Source organism: Ranitomeya imitator, chromosome 5 (genome assembly GCF_032444005.1).
Source record: "Ranitomeya imitator isolate aRanImi1 chromosome 5, aRanImi1.pri, whole genome shotgun sequence".
NCBI lineage: Eukaryota > Metazoa > Chordata > Amphibia > Anura > Dendrobatidae > Ranitomeya > Ranitomeya imitator.
Window position 1 is genome coordinate 413,799,042 of NC_091286.1, and position 19,594 is coordinate 413,818,635.

The 19,594-nt window shown below is 44.2% G+C and overlaps 1 protein-coding gene across 1 annotated transcript in view; it reads right to left on the reverse strand.

Annotated features, from left to right (window-relative positions):
• The window catches only part of LOC138638055 (solute carrier family 12 member 9-like), a 415,221-nt gene that overhangs the window by 46,621 nt on the left and 349,006 nt on the right, over window positions 1–19,594 (reverse strand). The window contains exon 10 of the mRNA XM_069727024.1: window positions 15,041–15,233. Coding sequence (XP_069583125.1) covers window positions 15,041–15,233 — 193 coding nt within the window. The remainder of the gene's footprint in view (window positions 1–15,040; window positions 15,234–19,594) is intronic.

Sequence of the window (19,594 nt, forward strand, 5' to 3'; positions counted from 1 at the left end):
CCATTACTAACTCCTGGGTTTGATGTAATGTGACAATACAAAGATGATATCAACCCCAACCATATTACTTAAGTTGCCACCACCACATGGTAAGTGGGAAGAGCGAGGCTAAGCACCAGATTTGATGCATCTTATGAATGTGCCATTTATGTGGTGGCTAAAGGCTGATGTTGGTAGCTTGAGGGGGTGGGGCAATATCTCTGACCACTTCCTAGGCTATTAATATCAACCCACAGCTTTTTGTTTAGCCTTTGCTGGTTTGAATTTATAGGGGGACCCTACGTATTTATTTATTTTTTTTACTGGGTCCCCGATAAATTCACCAGGAAAGGCTAAGCAAACAGCTGTGAGCTGTTATTAATAGCCTGCAAACCTTATGGAGTATTGTCCCTTGTCCCAGATTATATACATACCACGAGATACGGCCTTCCCAAAACCCTGTCTGATGACAAATGCACACTTAGCAGGATGCAGCAGGCCTCCACTAATAAAGGCTAGGAGCGGCACAGGTGCAAACTACTTGATAAAAACAACCACCCCAACCAAACATTGCAGGGGTTGGCTGCCTAGCAGAAAAAATGCACATTGATATAACTCACATAGGACGCAAGTCACACTGATAGGTGCGGTGCAGGATGTGGCCAGGCCTCTTTATGTTGGCTAGGTTTTTCTGGGGCGTCTTTCACTGTGCGCTGCATTTTTATAGTGCTGGGCAGCCCGCCTGTTAATACAAGGGGCGTCATCAATAGGTTGCATACAGACACTGTGCACCACACCTATCAGTGTGACTGGCGTCCTATGTGAGTTATATCAATGTGCATTTTTTCTGCTAGGCAGCCAACCCCTGCAATGTTTGGTTGGGGTGGTTGTTTTTATCAAGTAGTTTGCACCTGTGCCGCTCCTAGCCTTTATTAGTGGAGGCCTGCTGCATCCTGCTAAGTGTGCATTTGTCATCAGACAGGGTTTTGGGAAGGCCGTATCTCGTGGTATGTATTTTTTCTGAGTTTTTTCTATGTTAGCTGTTTTTGATATTAGTGTTAGGACCCGCAATATTATGGGGATCCTTGACGTTGGGTTGCGGGCTTACTTTATTTTGGCCAAAATATTAAACCAATACCTCATATAGTGTATGCATTTATCATATGCATGCATTTTTTGCACTATATCATATCCTTTTCTGCAGGATGTGGCCAGGCCTCTTTATGTTGGCTAGGTTTTTCTGGGGCGTCTTTCACTGTGCGCTGCATTTTTATAGTGCTGGGCAGCCCGCCTGTTAATACAAGGGGCGTCATCAATAGGTTGCATACAGACACTGTGCACCGCACCTATCAGTGTGACTGGCGTCCTATGTGAGTTATATCAATGTGCATTTTTTCTGCTAGGCAGCCAACCCCTGCAATGTTTGGTTGGGGTGGTTGTTTTTATCAAGTAGTTTGCACCTGTGCCGCTCCTAGCCTTTATTAGTGGAGGCCTGCTGCATCCTGCTAAGTGTGCATTTGTCATCAGACAGGGTTTTGGGAAGGCCGTATCTCGTGGTATGTATTTTTTCTGAGTTTTTTCTATGTTAGCTGTTTTTGATATTAGTGTTAGGACCCGCAATATTATGGGGATCCTTGACGTTGGGTTGCGGGCTTACTTTATTTTGGCCAAAATATTAAACCAATACCTCATATAGTGTATGCATTTATCATATGCATGCATTTTTTGCACTATATCATATCCTTTTCTGCAGGATGTGGCCAGGCCTCTTTATGTTGGCTAGGTTTTTCTGGGGCGTCTTTCACTGTGCGCTGCATTTTTATAGTGCTGGGCAGCCCGCCTGTTAATACAAGGGGCGTCATCAATAGGTTGCATACAGACACTGTGCACCGCACCTATCAGTGTGACTGGCGTCCTATGTGAGTTATATCAATGTGCATTTTTTCTGCTAGGCAGCCAACCCCTGCAATGTTTGGTTGGGGTGGTTGTTTTTATCAAGTAGTTTGCACCTGTGCCGCTCCTAGCCTTTATTAGTGGAGGCCTGCTGCATCCTGCTAAGTGTGCATTTGTCATCAGACAGGGTTTTGGGAAGGCCGTATCTCGTGGTATGTATTTTTTCTGAGTTTTTTCTATTTTAGCTGTTTTTGATATTAGTGTTAGGACCCGCAATATTATGGGGACCCTTGACGTTGGGTTGCGGGCTTACTTTATTTTGGCCAAAATATTAAACCAATACCTCATATAGTGTATGCATTTATCATATGCATGCATTTTTTGCACTATATCATATCCTTTTCTGCAGGATGTGGCCAGGCCTCTTATGTTGGCTAGGTTTTTCTGGGGCGTCTTTCACTGTGCGCTGCATTTTTATAGTGTTGGGCAGCCCGCCTGTTAATACAAGGGGCGTCATCAATAGGTTGCATACAGACACTGTGCACTGCACCTATCAGTGTGACTGGCGTCCTATGTGAGTTATATCAATGTGCATTTTTTCTGCTAGGCAGCCAACCCCTGCAATGTTTGGTTGGGGTGGTTGTTTTTATCAAGTAGTTTGCACCTGTGCCGCTCCTAGCCTTTATTAGTGGAGGCCTGCTGCATCCTGCTAAGTGTGCATTTGTCATCAGACAGGGTTTTGGGAAGGCCGTATCTCGTGGTATGTATTTTTTCTGAGTTTTTTCTATGTTAGCTGTTTTTGATATTAGTGTTAGGACCCGCAATATTATGGGGACCCTTGACGTTGGGTTGCGGGCTTACTTTATTTTGGCCAAAATATTAAACCAATACCTCATATAGTGTATGCATTTATCATATGCATGCATTTTTTGCACTATATCATATCCTTTTCTGCAGGATGTGGCCAGGCCTCTTTATGTTGGCTAGGTTTTTCTGGGGCGTCTTTCACTGTGCGCTGCATTTTTATAGTGCTGGGCAGCCCGCCTGTTAATACAAGGGGCGTCATCAATAGGTTGCATACAGACACTGTGCACCGCACCTATCAGTGTGACTGGCGTCCTATGTGAGTTATATCAATGTGCATTTTTTCTGCTAGGCAGCCAACCCCTGCAATGTTTGGTTGGGGTGGTTGTTTTTATCAAGTAGTTTGCACCTGTGCCGCTCCTAGCCTTTATTAGTGGAGGCCTGCTGCATCCTGCTAAGTGTGCATTTGTCATCAGACAGGGTTTTGGGAAGGCCGTATCTCGTGGTATGTATTTTTTCTGAGTTTTTTCTATTTTAGCTGTTTTTGATATTAGTGTTAGGACCCGCAATATTATGGGGACCCTTGACGTTGGGTTGCGGGCTTACTTTATTTTGGCCAAAATATTAAACCAATACCTCATATAGTGTATGCATTTATCATATGCATGCATTTTTTGCACTATATCATATCCTTTTCTGCAGGATGTGGCCAGGCCTCTTATGTTGGCTAGGTTTTTCTGGGGCGTCTTTCACTGTGCGCTGCATTTTTATAGTGTTGGGCAGCCCGCCTGTTAATACAAGGGGCGTCATCAATAGGTTGCATACAGACACTGTGCACCGCACCTATCAGTGTGACTGGCGTCCTATGTGAGTTATATCAATGTGCATTTTTTCTGCTAGGCAGCCAACCCCTGCAATGTTTGGTTGGGGTGGTTGTTTTTATCAAGTAGTTTGCACCTGTGCCGCTCCTAGCCTTTATTAGTGGAGGCCTGCTGCATCCTGCTAAGTGTGCATTTGTCATCAGACAGGGTTTTGGGAAGGCCGTATCTCGTGGTATGTATTTTTTCTGAGTTTTTTCTATGTTAGCTGTTTTTGATATTAGTGTTAGGACCCGCAATATTATGGGGACCCTTGACGTTGGGTTGCGGGCTTACTTTATTTTGGCCAAAATATTAAACCAATACCTCATATAGTGTATGCATTTATCATATGCATGCATTTTTTGCACTATATCATATCCTTTTCTGCAGGATGTGGCCAGGCCTCTTTATGTTGGCTAGGTTTTTCTGGGGCGTCTTTCACTGTGCGCTGCATTTTTATAGTGCTGGGCAGCCCGCCTGTTAACACAAGGGGCGTCATCAATAGGTTGCATACAGACACTGTGCACCGCACCTATCAGTGTGACTGGCGTCCTATGTGAGTTATATCAATGTGCATTTTTTCTGCTAGGCAGCCAACCCCTGCAATGTTTGGTTGGGGTGGTTGTTTTTATCAAGTAGTTTGCACCTGTGCCGCTCCTAGCCTTTATTAGTGGAGGCCTGCTGCATCCTGCTAAGTGTGCATTTGTCATCAGACAGGGTTTTGGGAAGGCCGTATCTCGTGGTATGTATTTTTTCTGAGTTTTTTCTATGTTAGCTGTTTTTGATATTAGTGGTAGGACACGCAATATTATGGGGACCCTTGACGTTGGGTTGCGTTCTTACTTTATTTTGGCCAAAATATTAAACCAATACCTCATATAGTGTATGCATTTATCATATGCATGCATTTTTTGCACTATATCATATCCTTTTCTGCAGGATGTGGCCAGGCCTCTTTATGTTGGCTAGGTTTTTCTGGGGCGTCTTTCACTGTGCGCTGCATTTTTATAGTGCTGGGCAGCCCGCCTGTTAATACAAGGGGCGTCATCAATAGGTTGCATACAGACACTGTGCACCGCACCTATCAGTGTGACTGGCGTCCTATGTGAGTTATATCAATGTGCATTTTTTCTGCTAGGCAGCCAACCTCTGCAATGCTTGGTTGGGGTGGTTGTTTTTATCAAATAGTTTGCACCTGTGCCGCTCCTAGCCTTTATGAGTGGAGGCCTGCTGCATCCTGCTAAGTGTGTATTTGTCATCAGACAGGGTTTTGGGAAGGCCGTATCTCGTGGTATGTATTTTTTCTGAGTTTTTTCTATGTTAGCTGTTCTTGTCCCAGATTATTAACATCAGCCCCCACAGCTTTCCCTCTGCTGGTTATGAAAAATGCATGGGAGCCCATGCCGTTTTTTTTTTTTTTTTTAATAAAATTCTTTATTTTACACAGGAGTTATACAGCTGCAGCTGAATACAACTACCACCATGGTCTCCTGGTCACACTGATCTCAATGAAACACGGACAACAAACACTGATATATGGATATCACACGGAGGACACAGGAGGGACACAGCTGCTGCTGAATACAACTACCAGCATGGTCTCCTGATCGCGCTGATTTCAATGACACACGGACAATAAACAAGGATACATGGATGTCACACGGAGGACTCGGGAGGGACACAACTGCTGCTGAATACCACTCATATTACTGACTCCTGGTCTCGCTGATCTCATCACGAGCAGGAGACAAGGATGAGAGTTTCATTCAGCAGCCAGCCAGTGCCTGGAAACAGCGTGAAACTGTACCGCTTCTTCCCAGGCATTGGTACTTGTCACACTGATGACAACTCCCATCATTGTCTCCTGGTCTCGCTAATCTCAGCTCGAGCAGGAGACATGGATGAAAGCTGTCCTCAGACGCCAGTGCCTGGGAACAGCGCAAACAAAACCGCTTCTTCCAGGGGCCAGTACATGTCACGCTGACAACATATGGAGATCATCCATGCGTCATCAGTGAGTGCGATGGGTATTTTGTCCATGCTGCACAAAAAACTTGACATGTATGCGGGTTTTTCATATGGACACACGGTTTGTGTGAAAAACCTCACATGTGCACACCACCATTAAATACAATGGGTGTTCGTATTTGCTGCCCTATCGGATCGCATATGGACACAAAAAATGGATGAATGAAGAAGGCCTTACATCTACGGGAACTTTTATAGCATCTTGCTCTAAATCCATAGGCATTTACGCCTTGATTCATTGAAGCTTTAATGGTGCAAAAAGCTGTGAAAAAACACAAACTTTTTTAGCAACATGGAGTGAAAAATTGCTTAAAATACTCCCAACACTCCCAATTAATCAAAGCTTTTATGCTTGAATCCTTGAAGCTGATATAAAATTTTGCGACTTTTGACATTCTCACGCTATTTTTGACAAGCAGCGGCACTTATTACACTACAAATCTTACTCCAGCAGGGACAGGAGTAAGATTTGTGGTGAGGTACAACTAGGGGCCCAAGCCACTCATTGGACGCTCCTAATTAATTAGGAACCATATGGATTAGGACCTTCGCACTCCACCCGCCCCCTTATCAATATCGGCATGAAAATCATCGGTCTTGATGAATTAGGGCCAATGTGTTTGCAATGTGACTTTTTTCTTTTTGCCCCCTTTTTTCAAAAACATGGTAAAATTTGCCCTGTTTTTACCACGTTTTCTGAAAATTGCAGCAAAAAAACTGCATCACAAATGTGGAAAAATATGGAAAAAGAAACACAAGGCATTGCAGGTTGAAAAAAAGCTTCAAATATGGACACTAACAGAAGCAGAAAAAGTGCCCCATGAAAAATGCAAAAAAATCCACATTAAAAACCTTGTGAACATACTATTTCCAAAGTGTAGCTATTGGATCTGATAATAGCTGTGCCCTGAGAGAGCGCAGTTGAAGAAACATGAACTACAAAAAAAATGAATAGCAGACAAGCATAACCCATAAGATAGGTTCACACAGTGATTTGATGTGGATTTTGGATCGGATCCGCGTCAAACACCACAACAGAGCATATTCAAATAGTATTTTATAGGCTTTTAGATGTGGATTTTTAAGTGAATCTGCTTGAAAATCAAAGTCAATATACATCAGTTGAACTTAGGCTTGCATCAAGTACTGCTAAGCTAGACTTAAGCTGGTTTCACATTTGCGGTTGTGTCCACAGCGTTTATGATGCATACATCCGCATGTGTCTTGATTTCCTATCTTTAACATTGTAGACCCAGGTGCATGCGTTCGCCCGTGTTTGCTTACGCATGGGTTTTCGTGGTGTGCGGCGGAGCGCGGCTAATGCACCATGTTGGAATATTTGGGGCGACAAATTTCCGTAAAATATGCGCAGGCATGCGCATGAGAGTGTGTTAAAAAAAAAATGCATTACTGTCTATGGTAACGCATGGATACGCATGTCTTTGCGTACGCATGTGTTCGATGCGCTTGCGTACTTCGGACTGCGCATGTCCAGGAACTGATTTAGACACGCCCTCCTGGAAATATCAAACGCATGCGCATAAAAAGCGCAAACGCATGCAAAACGCAGCTTTTCTTTGCCGTCATGCGTAAGCTGATGCGGATAAAAAACGCTGTGTTATCATGCGTTTACGGACGAGATGCTGTGGACTCAACCGCAAATGTGAACCTAGCCTTAGAGCGGCTTCACACATCCAACAATCACAGTCCGAGTACGGGGTGCAATGTATGGACTATTTGAGGGTCTTCTGGCCCAAACGCTTCCGTTTTATTGACATATGGCTGTCGAGTTCAGACTGGGAGATCGACGGCCAGTCCGTACTCTGTCATCCATACTCAGACCATGAATATCGAATATGTGAAGCCAGGGTTACTTAGAAAAGATAAACCTCCATTGAAAGAGATACAAGAAGCATTTATGAAGTCTCTGGGAAGTTTGCAGTTATATGCTCTTATCCATTCAGATTGATCTTCACTTTTATTTCTGAAAAAAAACATCCATTTAAATTCAAATGACTAAAGATGAATATTATTTGATAAGTAAAAAGCTTTTATATTACATCTTTCCTGCTAAATTTTGTGCGGAGGAGGAAGAGTTAAGAAGCACGTATAAAAAGATGAGATTTGCTGTAAATGGACAGCTAGCGAGGTACAGAAGTACAGCGTTCTCCCTGCTATGTGTCAAAAGCTTTGTATTAAACAGAGAGCCAGCTATGAAAAGATAAGCGAGGCTGGTAATAATATTACATTAGAGAGTAATGTGAGTGATATCACTGCAGACATTGAACAGGTGGTGGGCCGTGTGTCCACAAAGAGACCCCACTAACATGAGCGGAGATGTGATTCCCGATGGGATTCCGCACACTGTGCATATTTGGGTGGGTACATTATAGGGCAAATTCTATTACTCAGCCAGTTGCATGGAGGGGTGTGTGGGTAAATGGAGATACACTCGCAGATAAGGCCTCATCTATCCAAAACTCGAAGGGTGCTCACTGCCATTTCCATTTCTTATTCTATTAGTCCACATTGATTTTTTTTCTACAATGATTTTTCTTAATATCTACAATCAATAGAGTATTCACTTTCTGCAATATTTAATCCTCTTTCTAAATTACCCTATATCCGTTGTACATTACTTATAGGCACATCCCTATAAGTAATGTACAGGGTTATCCTAGAATGGTAAAAGATCTATAGATCATACATAACATATCGCAGAATTTATAATACAGAAAGAAAAATGGGGATAAAGAAAAGGAAAAAGATGGTTTCGTTAGATCGAATACTTTTATATCCAATTCTTCACATGAACATTAGCATCAATAGACCCTATGAGTTTGTACAGAACTGTTATCTAAGCATTCTCTAATTTAGGAAAAGGTCACTATGTAGGGAGGGAGAGGAGGGGAGCTGTAAAGACACTGCTTAAAAGTCTTCTTAACAAGCATAAAAATTGCAATTTTTTATTACATATAGTGATATGGAAAATTGAAAAAAATCAAGATTTTTTAGAAATACATTCATAAAAACAATATTTAAAAAGGACACGTCACCAGGTAAAAGTCGGCAAATTTTGCTCTTTTCATTCCTGCTGCTGCCACATATTCCATTTTTCCAAATCTGCCATAGAGTTCAAGGTATATGGGTGTCTTTAATTAGTGCTAGGTTTTAAGCTTTAACCACGGAGGTATTTTCTGGGGTGGTGCCTATAGACTGCTCTGCAGAATTACCGTCAGCAACGCCCATTTGGAAAACACCGCAAGAATTAGCGCTAAATAAAAACTCACACATCTTTGGACATTATGGCAGATATAAAAAAAATACAAAAATAAAAAAAAATCCATACAACTCAGTTACAATACTCAGGGGAATTGTACAAATAAAACAAGCAGAATCTGTCCGCTTTTGACATGGTAATAGGTACTGTATTTTCTGGCGTATAAGACTACATTTTAACCCCTGAAAATCTTCTCAAAAGTCGGGTGTCGTCTTATACGCCAGGTGTCGTCTTATAGGGCAGGTGCAGAGTAATCTGCGGTCGCCGCATATTGTGGGGGGAGCGACCCCAATGACGAGGTGAGGGCGCCTCACCGGGAAGGTGTAAGTGAAGCAGAGGCAGAGAAGGAGATAATAGGATACAAGGGCGAGCCAGATGAGTGAAAGAGGAGTGTTTTTCTAGGCACAGCATCACTCTCTTTCTTTTTTGCATACCCCTGGCATCCCAGACGCTGACAGTTTGCTTCACTTACACCTTCCCGGTGAGGCGCTCCCTCACCTTGTCATCGGGACCACTCCCCCCACAATATGCGGCGACCGCAGATTGCTCTGCACCCACCCTATAAGACGACACCCGACATATAAGACAACCCCCGACTTTTGAGAAGATTTTATATTTTAACTGGAAAAGTTGGGGGTCATCTTATACGCTCAGTCGTCTTATTCGCCGGAAAATACGGTACTTGCTAAGCAATAGTTCATATTTTGGTAACACAATCCCTGTAAATAGTATAACTTTACAACTGTAACACTTTTTATAGCATATCACTCCCTCAGTCATATTCTATAAAAATAGAATTATTCTTACCGTTAATTCGGTTTCTAGGAGCCTTCCACGACAGCCACCAGGAGGTTGTCTCCATTCCCTAATGGGGGACAGGAAGCACAAGAGGTTAAAAACCCCTCCCACCTCCCATTAACCAGTGACTTACAACAGAACCCATAGCACCGGTTACCTTTAGGTTCTCAGAAAAATATCCAAGAACATCGGGAGGGAATTAATGCTGTCGTGGAAGGCTCCTAGAAACCGAATTAACGGTAAGAATAATTCTATTTTCTCTAGTAGCCTTCCACGACAGCCACCAGGAGGAATGCCAACCAATTCTGTATTTAGGGAGGGACCACAGCTTGAAGAACCTTTCGGCCAAAAGCAAGATCCCGATTGGACCAGAAGTCCAATCTATAATGCTTAGTAAAAGTGTGTAGGGAAGACCATGTTGCTGCCCTGCAAATCTGCTCCGATGAAGCGCCAGCCCTTTCAGCCCAAGAGACAGAAGTAGATCTGGTGGAATGGGCTTTTAGGCCCGCAGGAACAGCAATATTCTGAGTTGAGTATGCTTCAGAAATGGCCTTTTTTATCCAGTTGGCAATGGTACTCTTCGCTACCTTCTTGCCTTTGTTTCTGCCAGAAAGATGAACGAAGAGATTTTTGTCAATTCTAAATGATTTAGTATGTTCTAAGTAATATAACACTATACGTCGTACATCCAAAGTATGGAATCTGTGTTCTTCCGGATTTGAAGGATTGTGACAGAACAATGGGAGGACTATATCCTGTGATCGATGAAATTCTGACACTACTTTCGGTAGGAAACAAGGATCTGGACGGAACACAATGGAATCATCTCTTATGGTAAGATAAGGTTCTCTTATTGAAAGGGCTTGTATTTCCCCTACTCTTCTTGCGGTAGAAATTGCAACCAAGAAGGCCGTCTTGTAGGACAGAAGTTGCGAGGAACAAGATGATAATGGCTCAAATGGAGGAGCCGTAAGACCTTTTAGGACTATGTTTAAGTCCCACGATGGCACGAAAATTTGTCTTCTTGGACAATGTCTTGATGCTGCGACCATAAACCTCTTTATCCAACGATGACCCGCAAGGTCCCGATCAAAGACGGAACTTAAGGCTGACACTTGAACTTTCAAGGTACTTGGCTTCAGCCCCAACTCTAATCCTTTTTGTAAAAAATCTAATATTTGTGAAATATTAGGATGAAAAGGGTCAGGTTTATGAGGATGACACCACGAGGAGAATCTATTCCAGATTTTGCCATATATGGCATTGGTAATAGGTTTTCTAGATTTCTGTAGAGTAGATATTACCGACTCTGAAAGGCCCCTAGCTCTTAGTACCTGGGCTTCAATAGCCAGGCTGCCAGTTTGAACTTCTGTGGTTCTGGATGATAAAAGGGGCCCTGGCAGAGGCGATCTTCTGATACTTGAAGAAAGACTGGACCGTCCACCTTCAGTTCTTCGATGAGGTGGTACCAGCTCCTCTTCGGCCATGCTGGAGCTACTAAGATAGTCTGGACCTGATCGTCCCGGATCTTCCGGAGGGTCTTCGCAAGTAACGGAATTGGAGGGAACCCGTATGCTAGATGGAACCTCCAAGTATGAGCAAAGGCGTCTACTCCTTGAGACCTGTCCTTGGGGTTTAGGGAGAAGTAGTTCTCGACTTGTGCATTCTGGCTGGACGCTAGAAGGTCTATATCGGGAAGACCCCACCTGTCTGTCAACATTTTGAAAACGTCCGTCTTCAGGCTCCACTCTCCTGGATGTAAGACGTGACGACTTAGGCGATCTGCCTGAACGTTCACCGACCCCTTGAGGTGTATCGCTGAAAGTGAGAGGAGATGTTTCTCTGCCCAGCAAAATATTCTGTTTGAAATTGCTTTCAGTTGGTTGAACTTTGGACTCCCCTGGTGTTTTAGATGCGCAACAGTCGTCATATTGTCCGAGTACACTCTGACATGTTGACCTATAACGAGACTGCTGGCTGCCAGAAGGGCCCTCTCCACTGCCAACAGTTCTCTGGAGTTGGAGGAACCGGAGCTTTCCTTCTGATTCCAGAGACCCTGGAATGGAATTTGCGAGACCACTGCTCCCCAACCTTTTTGACTGGCGTCCGTTGTTACTGTAATTAGCGGATCTTGCACCCAGTCGACCCCCTTCAGTAGGTTTGATTGGATCGTCCACCAGGTTAACGAGGCTTTTACCTTCCCTGGAGTGTAAACTCTTCTGTTTAGGGAATTTGGATTCCCGTTCCAGTTCCCTAAGATGTGCGCCTGCAAAACTCTGGAGTGGCTCTGAGCCCACTGGACTGATTGTATACAGGCCGTCATCGAACCCAGAAGAGACATCGCAACCCGTAAGGTCGGAGAACGTTGTTTCCTGAAGTGTGAGACCTTGGAAATTAGATTCATCCGATGTTCCTCTGGTAGGAAGGATTTTTGACCTTCTGAATCCAAGAGGACTCCGAGGAATTTCCTCACCTTTGATGGTGATAGCTGAGACTTTTTTAGATTTGGAATCCAACCCAAAAGCTGTAAGATGTTCAGAGTTTTGGAAATTCTCTGATTGAGAACTTCGGCGGAAGGACCAATTATTAACAGGTCGTCCAAGTATGGTACTATAGCGATGTCTTGGCTCCTGATATGGGCAACTGCTTCCGCCATGACTCTGGAAAACACCCTTGGGGCTGAGGAGATCCCGAAGGGGAGAACATTGTACTGGAAATGTAAGATTTTTTGGTTGAATTGGACCGCAAATCTCAGGTATTTCCTGTGCCGAGGATGTATCGGAATATGGAAATAGGCATCCTTGAGGTCTATTGTTGCCATATATGAATGAGGAGCTATTAGAGGGATGGCTGTTTTTACTGATTCCATCTTGAACTTGCGGTAGGTTATGTATTTGTTGAGAGCTTTCATATTTATTATAATACGAGATGGCCCGGAAGGCTTTTTTATCATGAAGATACGGGAATAGTGTCCTTCCCCTTGCTCGTTCACCGGGACTATGGATATAGCTCTTGAGTCTAGCAAGTCCTGTATTCCAGCCATCATCAACTTTTGAGTCTCCCGAGATGACGGGGAGGTGACTCTTAAGATCCTGGGAGGAGGCGCATCGAACTCTATCAGTAGACCCTGTTGGATTACACTCACCACCCAGGGGCTGTTGGAGATATTCTGCCAACTGTGAACGAAGTTCGAAAGCCTCCCCCCCACCGGATCGGAGTCATTGCTTTTCTTGTTGTGTTTGTTGGGGAATAAGGATGTTTTTAGGCTTCTCCTTAGCATAACTCCACCTCCCGGTTTTTCCTTTCCCTTTACCCTGGGAGGGCTGGGGCTGGGAGGGTCGAAAAAAACGCTTCCTGGGAGGTCTCTGCTCAGGAAGGGTTTTCTTTCTGTCTGTGGCTTTCTCTAAGATGTCATCTAAGGAGGGCCCAAACACGTAGTCACCCTTAAAGGGAATAGAACACAGTTTTATTTTTGACGTAACGTCTCCGCTCCACATCTTTAACCAGAGAGCTCTTCTGGCTGAATTTGTCTGGACCAAGGATCTGGCGGCCACCCGGATAGATTCCAGTGAGGCATCTGCAAGGAAACCTGTTGCCCTGTGTAAGATAGACAAAGAGTCCAGTACCTCCTCTCTTGGGGTCCCCTGAGAGATGTGGCTTTCTAACTCTTGTATCCAACGAAAGAGAGAGCGGGCCACGCAGGTGGATGCTATATTGTATCTGAGGGCTGAGGTAGACGTTTCCCAGGATTTTTTGAGAAGGCTCTCAATCTTCCTATCCAAGGGGTCTTTTAATTGGGAGGAATCCTCGAACGGCAGAGCCGTCTTTTTAGCCACTCTAGCCACCTGGACATCAATTTTTGGAATGTCCCATTTTATTAGGTCCTCCTCAAGAGGGAACCGATGCTTAAAGTCTGGAGGCGTTGTTAGCCGTTTCTCAGGCAATTCCCATTCATTATTAATCATATCAATTATGCTTTTATGGATGGGGAACCCGGGTTGTTTTTCAGTATGTATGCCGAACAGTTCGTCTTGTATAGACTGAGGAACTGATTCCTCTTTTAGCCCCATAGTGTTCCTCACTGCAGATACCAATTCCTCAATATATTCAGAGGAAAAAAGGTATTTCCTAATTTCCGCAGATTTACGTGGTACCGCATCTTCCCATTTGACAGAGGAAGACGTATAAGACCCCTCAGACTCTGACTCAGAGTACTCCTGGATTTTCCTCTTTTTAGGGAGTGATGGACCAGGTGAGGATGGTGGTGGCGGTGGAGGTGGGGCGAGTGTGGCCAAAGAGGTTTGAACCTCCTGCCTAACCAAGGAGCGAATTTCATCAATCAAAGAAGGGTGTTCCGCTCTGACGATTTTATCCGTGCAAGGTTGGCATAACTTTTTCTCCCAATCTGGTGGCATTTTTACATTACAGGTGGCACATTTGCGCTTGGTAATGTTTTTAGGGCCAGGCTTGACTCCCTGCAATGAGAGAGGAAGCCGTGTAAGAAAAGGTATATTGAAAAATGTGCCTTTAAATGGGACCCCCTCTGCCGTACTTACTAGGGCTTGGGGAGCGCTGGGCTCTGCAGCTGCAGGGCAAGACGCATCCATGCTTACAGCAGCTTACCTGAGACGTCTTCGCAGCTTATGTAGAAAATAAGCCTGCACCAGCGCGTGGCAATTAGCCGCCCCTCCCCCTCCGGAGTCCCAGGCAGGCGTGCGAGGATGCAGCGTGCCTCGCACGCCATTCGGTAATCCATTTCTCTGGCCTGTATCGCTCCTCACAGGAGCGCCGACCCGGAAGTGGAGCGTCACCTGACTTCCGGGTCGCCGAACAGCGCGCGCTAGGAGGGGGAAACGCCGGAGAGCTCAGGGAGGCCTCCGGCGGGCACCCCGACCAGCTTTATCCCCGCAAGAGGACGCAGGAGGCCGGGGGAATGCGGTCCCAGAATCCCGAGGAGACGGGAGGCACAGCGCAGGAGGAAGCTGCCAGGGGCCCGACCTTAAGTGCCCGGCAAGAAATTTAACACAGGTACTCTGCTTAGAGCCGCCGCAGCAGCGCACCAGGAACCTCTCCATGCCCCATGGGGGACAGGAAAGACACTGGTTAATGGGAGGTGGGAGGGGTTTTTAACCTCTTGTGCTTCCTGTCCCCCATTAGGGAATGGAGACAACCTCCTGGTGGCTGTCGTGGAAGGCTACTAGAGAAAAAGGTGTTATGGCTCGAAGACTGTCATTTTTCTACCGCTGGAGAGCCGCAGGTTGGGGAATGGTTAGTATTAGAACGTACACAATATCAAGCTTAGTAAGAAGGGCTGATTATGGAACATGGGCATACTGAACTCAAGTATGACATTCATATACCTGAGCACATGACACATTGAATAATACATTTATCTCACCTGGTGAAAGATGAGTGCTTGAGATATAAATCCCCAGCTATGACTGGGCGATAAGTAGTGTAGACACAGGAGCAGGATCAACATGAACACAATGCTGGCAGATGCATAGATGGCATTGATGAGGAACATCATGGTCACACAACCTAGAATGCCCAGGATACAGGTATACCAAGTGAAGTAGCGAAATGTTGGCCTGTGCAAGTGGAGGGAAACAAAAATATATATGAAGAATTGGTGAAGACTTTAAACCTGTTCGTAAACACGGCAGATAAAACATTTCCCACGGTTTCCCCCTCCATACAGTTCAGGTGTAAGTAGAAACGATGACTGTAAAAAGGGGGATAATCCGCCCCTCGCTGTTTGTCTCAGGGACATACAACAATCATGCAGACTGACAAATGGACAAATACTATTGGAGAAATCCTGCAGAGAACAAAAAGGCTCATTTCCTGCTGATCTTGGTAAAATTAATGGTGTCACTCAAAATTTCAAGCCCTCGTATGGCTACGTTATAGGAGAAATATAAAAAAAAATGTTTAAAAAAAAAGTATGACTATGACTCTTGGAAGAAGAGGAGGAAATAAGCTAATGATAAAAAACAAGATAGTTGCCTATTCCTGGGTTAAAGTAGTTATTATGCAAATCATCATGTGACCCCTTCCCCACATTGGAATTTTCCGTTTTTACAATTTCGTTTTTTGATCCCCTTCTGCCATAACTTTTTTATTTTTTAGCCATTATAGTAGTACGAGATCTTATTTTTTGTGGGATGAGTTTTAATTTTGAATGATACCATAGACTTAACCACATAGTGTACTAGAAGATGGGAAAAGAAATGTTTTTCTTGTGTTTTTTAGTTACCATGTTCACTAAATGTACCTGCCATTATGATTTTCCAGGTCAGAACAAATATACAGATACCAAACGTACTGATTCTTTTTTATTTAAGTGTTGAAAAAAAGGTCACTGTTTTCGGAGACCCCCTAGCGTCTCCAATTTTTGTTTGGGATCTGGGGCTGGGTGAAGGGCTTATTTTTTGCACAGATGAGTCTACATTAAAAGAAGAATTCGGGGCAAATCAAATACAGTGTTAAAAACACCAAAAACTAAACAAAAATGGTGTACACACATTAAGGTTTCCGAGCCAATGTTTGCTATCTTGCCTAATGGTGAGCCCCGTGAACTTTCTCCTTCTTCGATATTTTAGATTCTATCTGAACACTGAGCACCACGAAGCAGTGAAGTACTGGAACATGGACACTGCCTTGATTTGCGCGAGTAGTGCCGGTCACTTGTCTTGTTTTTTCATCTCTCAGCGAGACTTTACTCAGTGGATTTTTATAAACATCCATTGAAATAATGGTGATTTCTATGGTGCAGTGAGTATCCGGGCAGAGAGGATTTGACATCTGTTCCCTATAAATACCACAAGGCTGAAGCTGTACATACATTCTGGCACTATAAACTGAAGACTACGTTTATGTTCATGAGAATATCATTCTATGTGAGGAGCACACAGCATGTGCTTCTCTAGCAATAAGTAATAATGCCGCACTTCACATGGCGCCTGATAATAAAATCTTGATTTGCATATTTTAGCACCAGCCGTGCTAGCAATAATCCCATGATTATATAATTAAGACTCATCTTTATCTATTTTTTTCCTTTCCTCTTTTTAATTCAGACATCATTTGACCCTTCTACATATTTCTTTCACTGCTTGCTTGCTCAGAGACTATAATGCTCTTGAACTTCTCTAAAACATCGATGTGATTTATCGATAAAATGTCTCCCGTGGATCCAAGTGAAGAACTCCAATGCACTGTTTATAGGACTGACGTGAATGTGTCAGAAATATAAACGGGGACGTAGACATGAAAAAAATGTTATTGGCTAAAAGTAGGACAATGCTATATGGATATATGGCATTTTATACTACTTGATGATCTTTATGGATTGTTTGATCTTTGGACTTCGGAATGAGAAAATAATCGCAGATGTGAGCTGCCCCATAGCATAACACTGGTCCGAGTGCTTTGCTAAGTTTTACGCTTGTGTGACCCTGGTCTAAAAGTAAGTCACAGTTCAGAGGGCTATATAATGGTCAGGCCAGTCACGTAAATATATAGCAGATATGACAGACGGAAATGACAGACTCCATAGTCTAACATGGGTCAGTGTCTGGTCTGCTGCCATCTGGACTTGGCCATAAAGGGTGCCTTCAGACGAGTACATGAAAAATTGTCTGAGTTTTATCCAGAAAACTAGGACGACTCTTTTAAATTTTCATCTGTGTGCCATCCTTGTGCCTGTTGTTCACGTGTGTGTTATCTGGGTGTGATCTGTTCTCATGCAACTACATTAAAAATGTACATTATCAAATACAGTTTCATAGGCTTATAATATTAGAAATCTATCTGGAAAAATCGAATGTCACTCAGATATTCGCTATGGGATCGATTTCTATCACGCACGCAAAGACTTGAAAGTGTGCTTCTTATCTGAGAACAGAATTAAAGAAGTGCATGCTGTGAGAAAAAAATTCTCATCTGAATAGCACTGTTGAATAACATGGGTCAGTGTGCTGTCCGTGTGGTGTCAGATTAAAAATTGGTCTGCATGAGTCCAAAGTCATAGAGCCAGACGGCATGTAACGTTCACGGTGTGAGCTGTTGACGTCAAGTTCTTCTTCATCTGAAATAATTTGATAGGATTAGTTTAGACAACTCCCCGCCTCATCCCGACCAACACATAATTCATTTTCGGCATATGATCCACAAAGATACAAAGATTGTAAAGCAAAACCACGATGCGTGAGGTAACGCAGTAAACAAAGGTCAAACCTTGACAAATGACTTGGCCTTCATTCATGCAATAATGCTGAAAAACACATAAATCCTAACTTCCATGAAGAGTTTATTGTGTCAGTTATTTTTATTTGTCTTGGCAATGTATTGTTGATTTATTTGGAACTACCCCTTGGAGACATCTTGTGCACTGTCCGGTCTTAAGGCCCCTTCACATTAAGCGACGCTGCAGCGATACCGACAACGATCCGGATCGCTGCAGCGTCGCTGTTTGGTCGCTGGAGAGCTGTCACACAGACAGCTCTCCAGCGACCAACGATCCCGAAGTCCCCGGGTAACCAGGGTAAACATCGGGTTACTCTAAGCGCAGGGCCGCGCTTAGTAACCCGATGTTTACCCTGGTTACCAGCGTAAAAGTAAAAAAAAACAAACACTACATACTTACCTACCGCTGTCTGTCCCCGGCGCTGTGCTCTGCACTCCTCCTGTACTGGCTGTGAGCACAGCGGAAGGAAAGCAGAGCGGTGACGTCACCGCTCTGCTTTCCGGCTGACCGACGCTCACAGCCAGTGCAGGAGTGCAGAGCACAGCGCCGGGGACAGACAGCGGTAGGTAAGTATGTAGTGGTTGTTTTTTTTTACTTTTACGCTGGTAACCAGGGTAAACATCGGGTTACTAAGCGCGGCCCTGCGCTTAGTTACCCGATGTTTACCCTGGTTACCAGTGAAGACATCGCTGGATCGGTGTCACACACGCCGATCCAGCGATGTCCACGGGAGATCCAGCGACGAAATAAAGTTCTGGACTTTGTTCAGCGACCAACGATCTCCCAGCAGGGGCCTGATCGTTGGTCGCTGTCACACATAACAATTTCCTTAACGATATCGTTGCTACGTCACAAAAAGCAACGATATCGTTATGTGTGAAGGTACCTTAAGGCACGTTGAGTATTTGGTGAGCATTTTACCTCAGGATATGTAAGTAGTGATGAGCGAACGTGCCAGGATAATGTCTTATCTGAGCATGTTCTAGTGTTATCAGAGTATCTTGGGTGTGCTCATATATTATGTTCAAGTCCCTGTGGTTGCATGATTTGCAGCTGTTAGACAGCCTGAACACATGTGGGATTTCCTGTTTGTTAGGGGATCCCCACATGTGTTGAGGCTGTGTAAGGTGTTTCTATTATACTTTTCCTCTTATTGTTCCATTCCTGGTTTTGGCTTACAAATACTCAACGGGTGCACATGGTCTTAGCTTGACAACCTATATTCTGAAGGTAAATTGCACCTGAATAGAAAAGTATCTGATGTGCTGGTACAAAGAATACTAGCAGGGGTGGCAGAGTATTTAAAATACAGACAAGGGGGGATAATTAGGCAGGAAATAAAATGGAAGACAGGTTAGGCTACGTTCACATTTGCGGTGTGCGCCGCAGCGTCGCCGCCGCAACAAAACGTTAACATTGGCGCCGCATGGGGCCGCATGTACATGCGTTGTAATGCGTTTTGGTGCGTTGTACGCCGCATGCGGCGTTAGGGCGCACCTGTCAGGGCACGGCAAACGCAACATGTTGCATTTTTCGGGCGGCGCCGACCTTTTAAAAAACGCATGCGTCGTGTTTACGTCGTGTTTGCGTCGTCGATGCGCCTTTTTCCCCATTGACTTGTATTGACAACGCAGACGACGCAAGTACTTGCGTCGTGGTGCGTTGTACGACGCATGCGTTTTCCAATAAAAGATGCAAAAC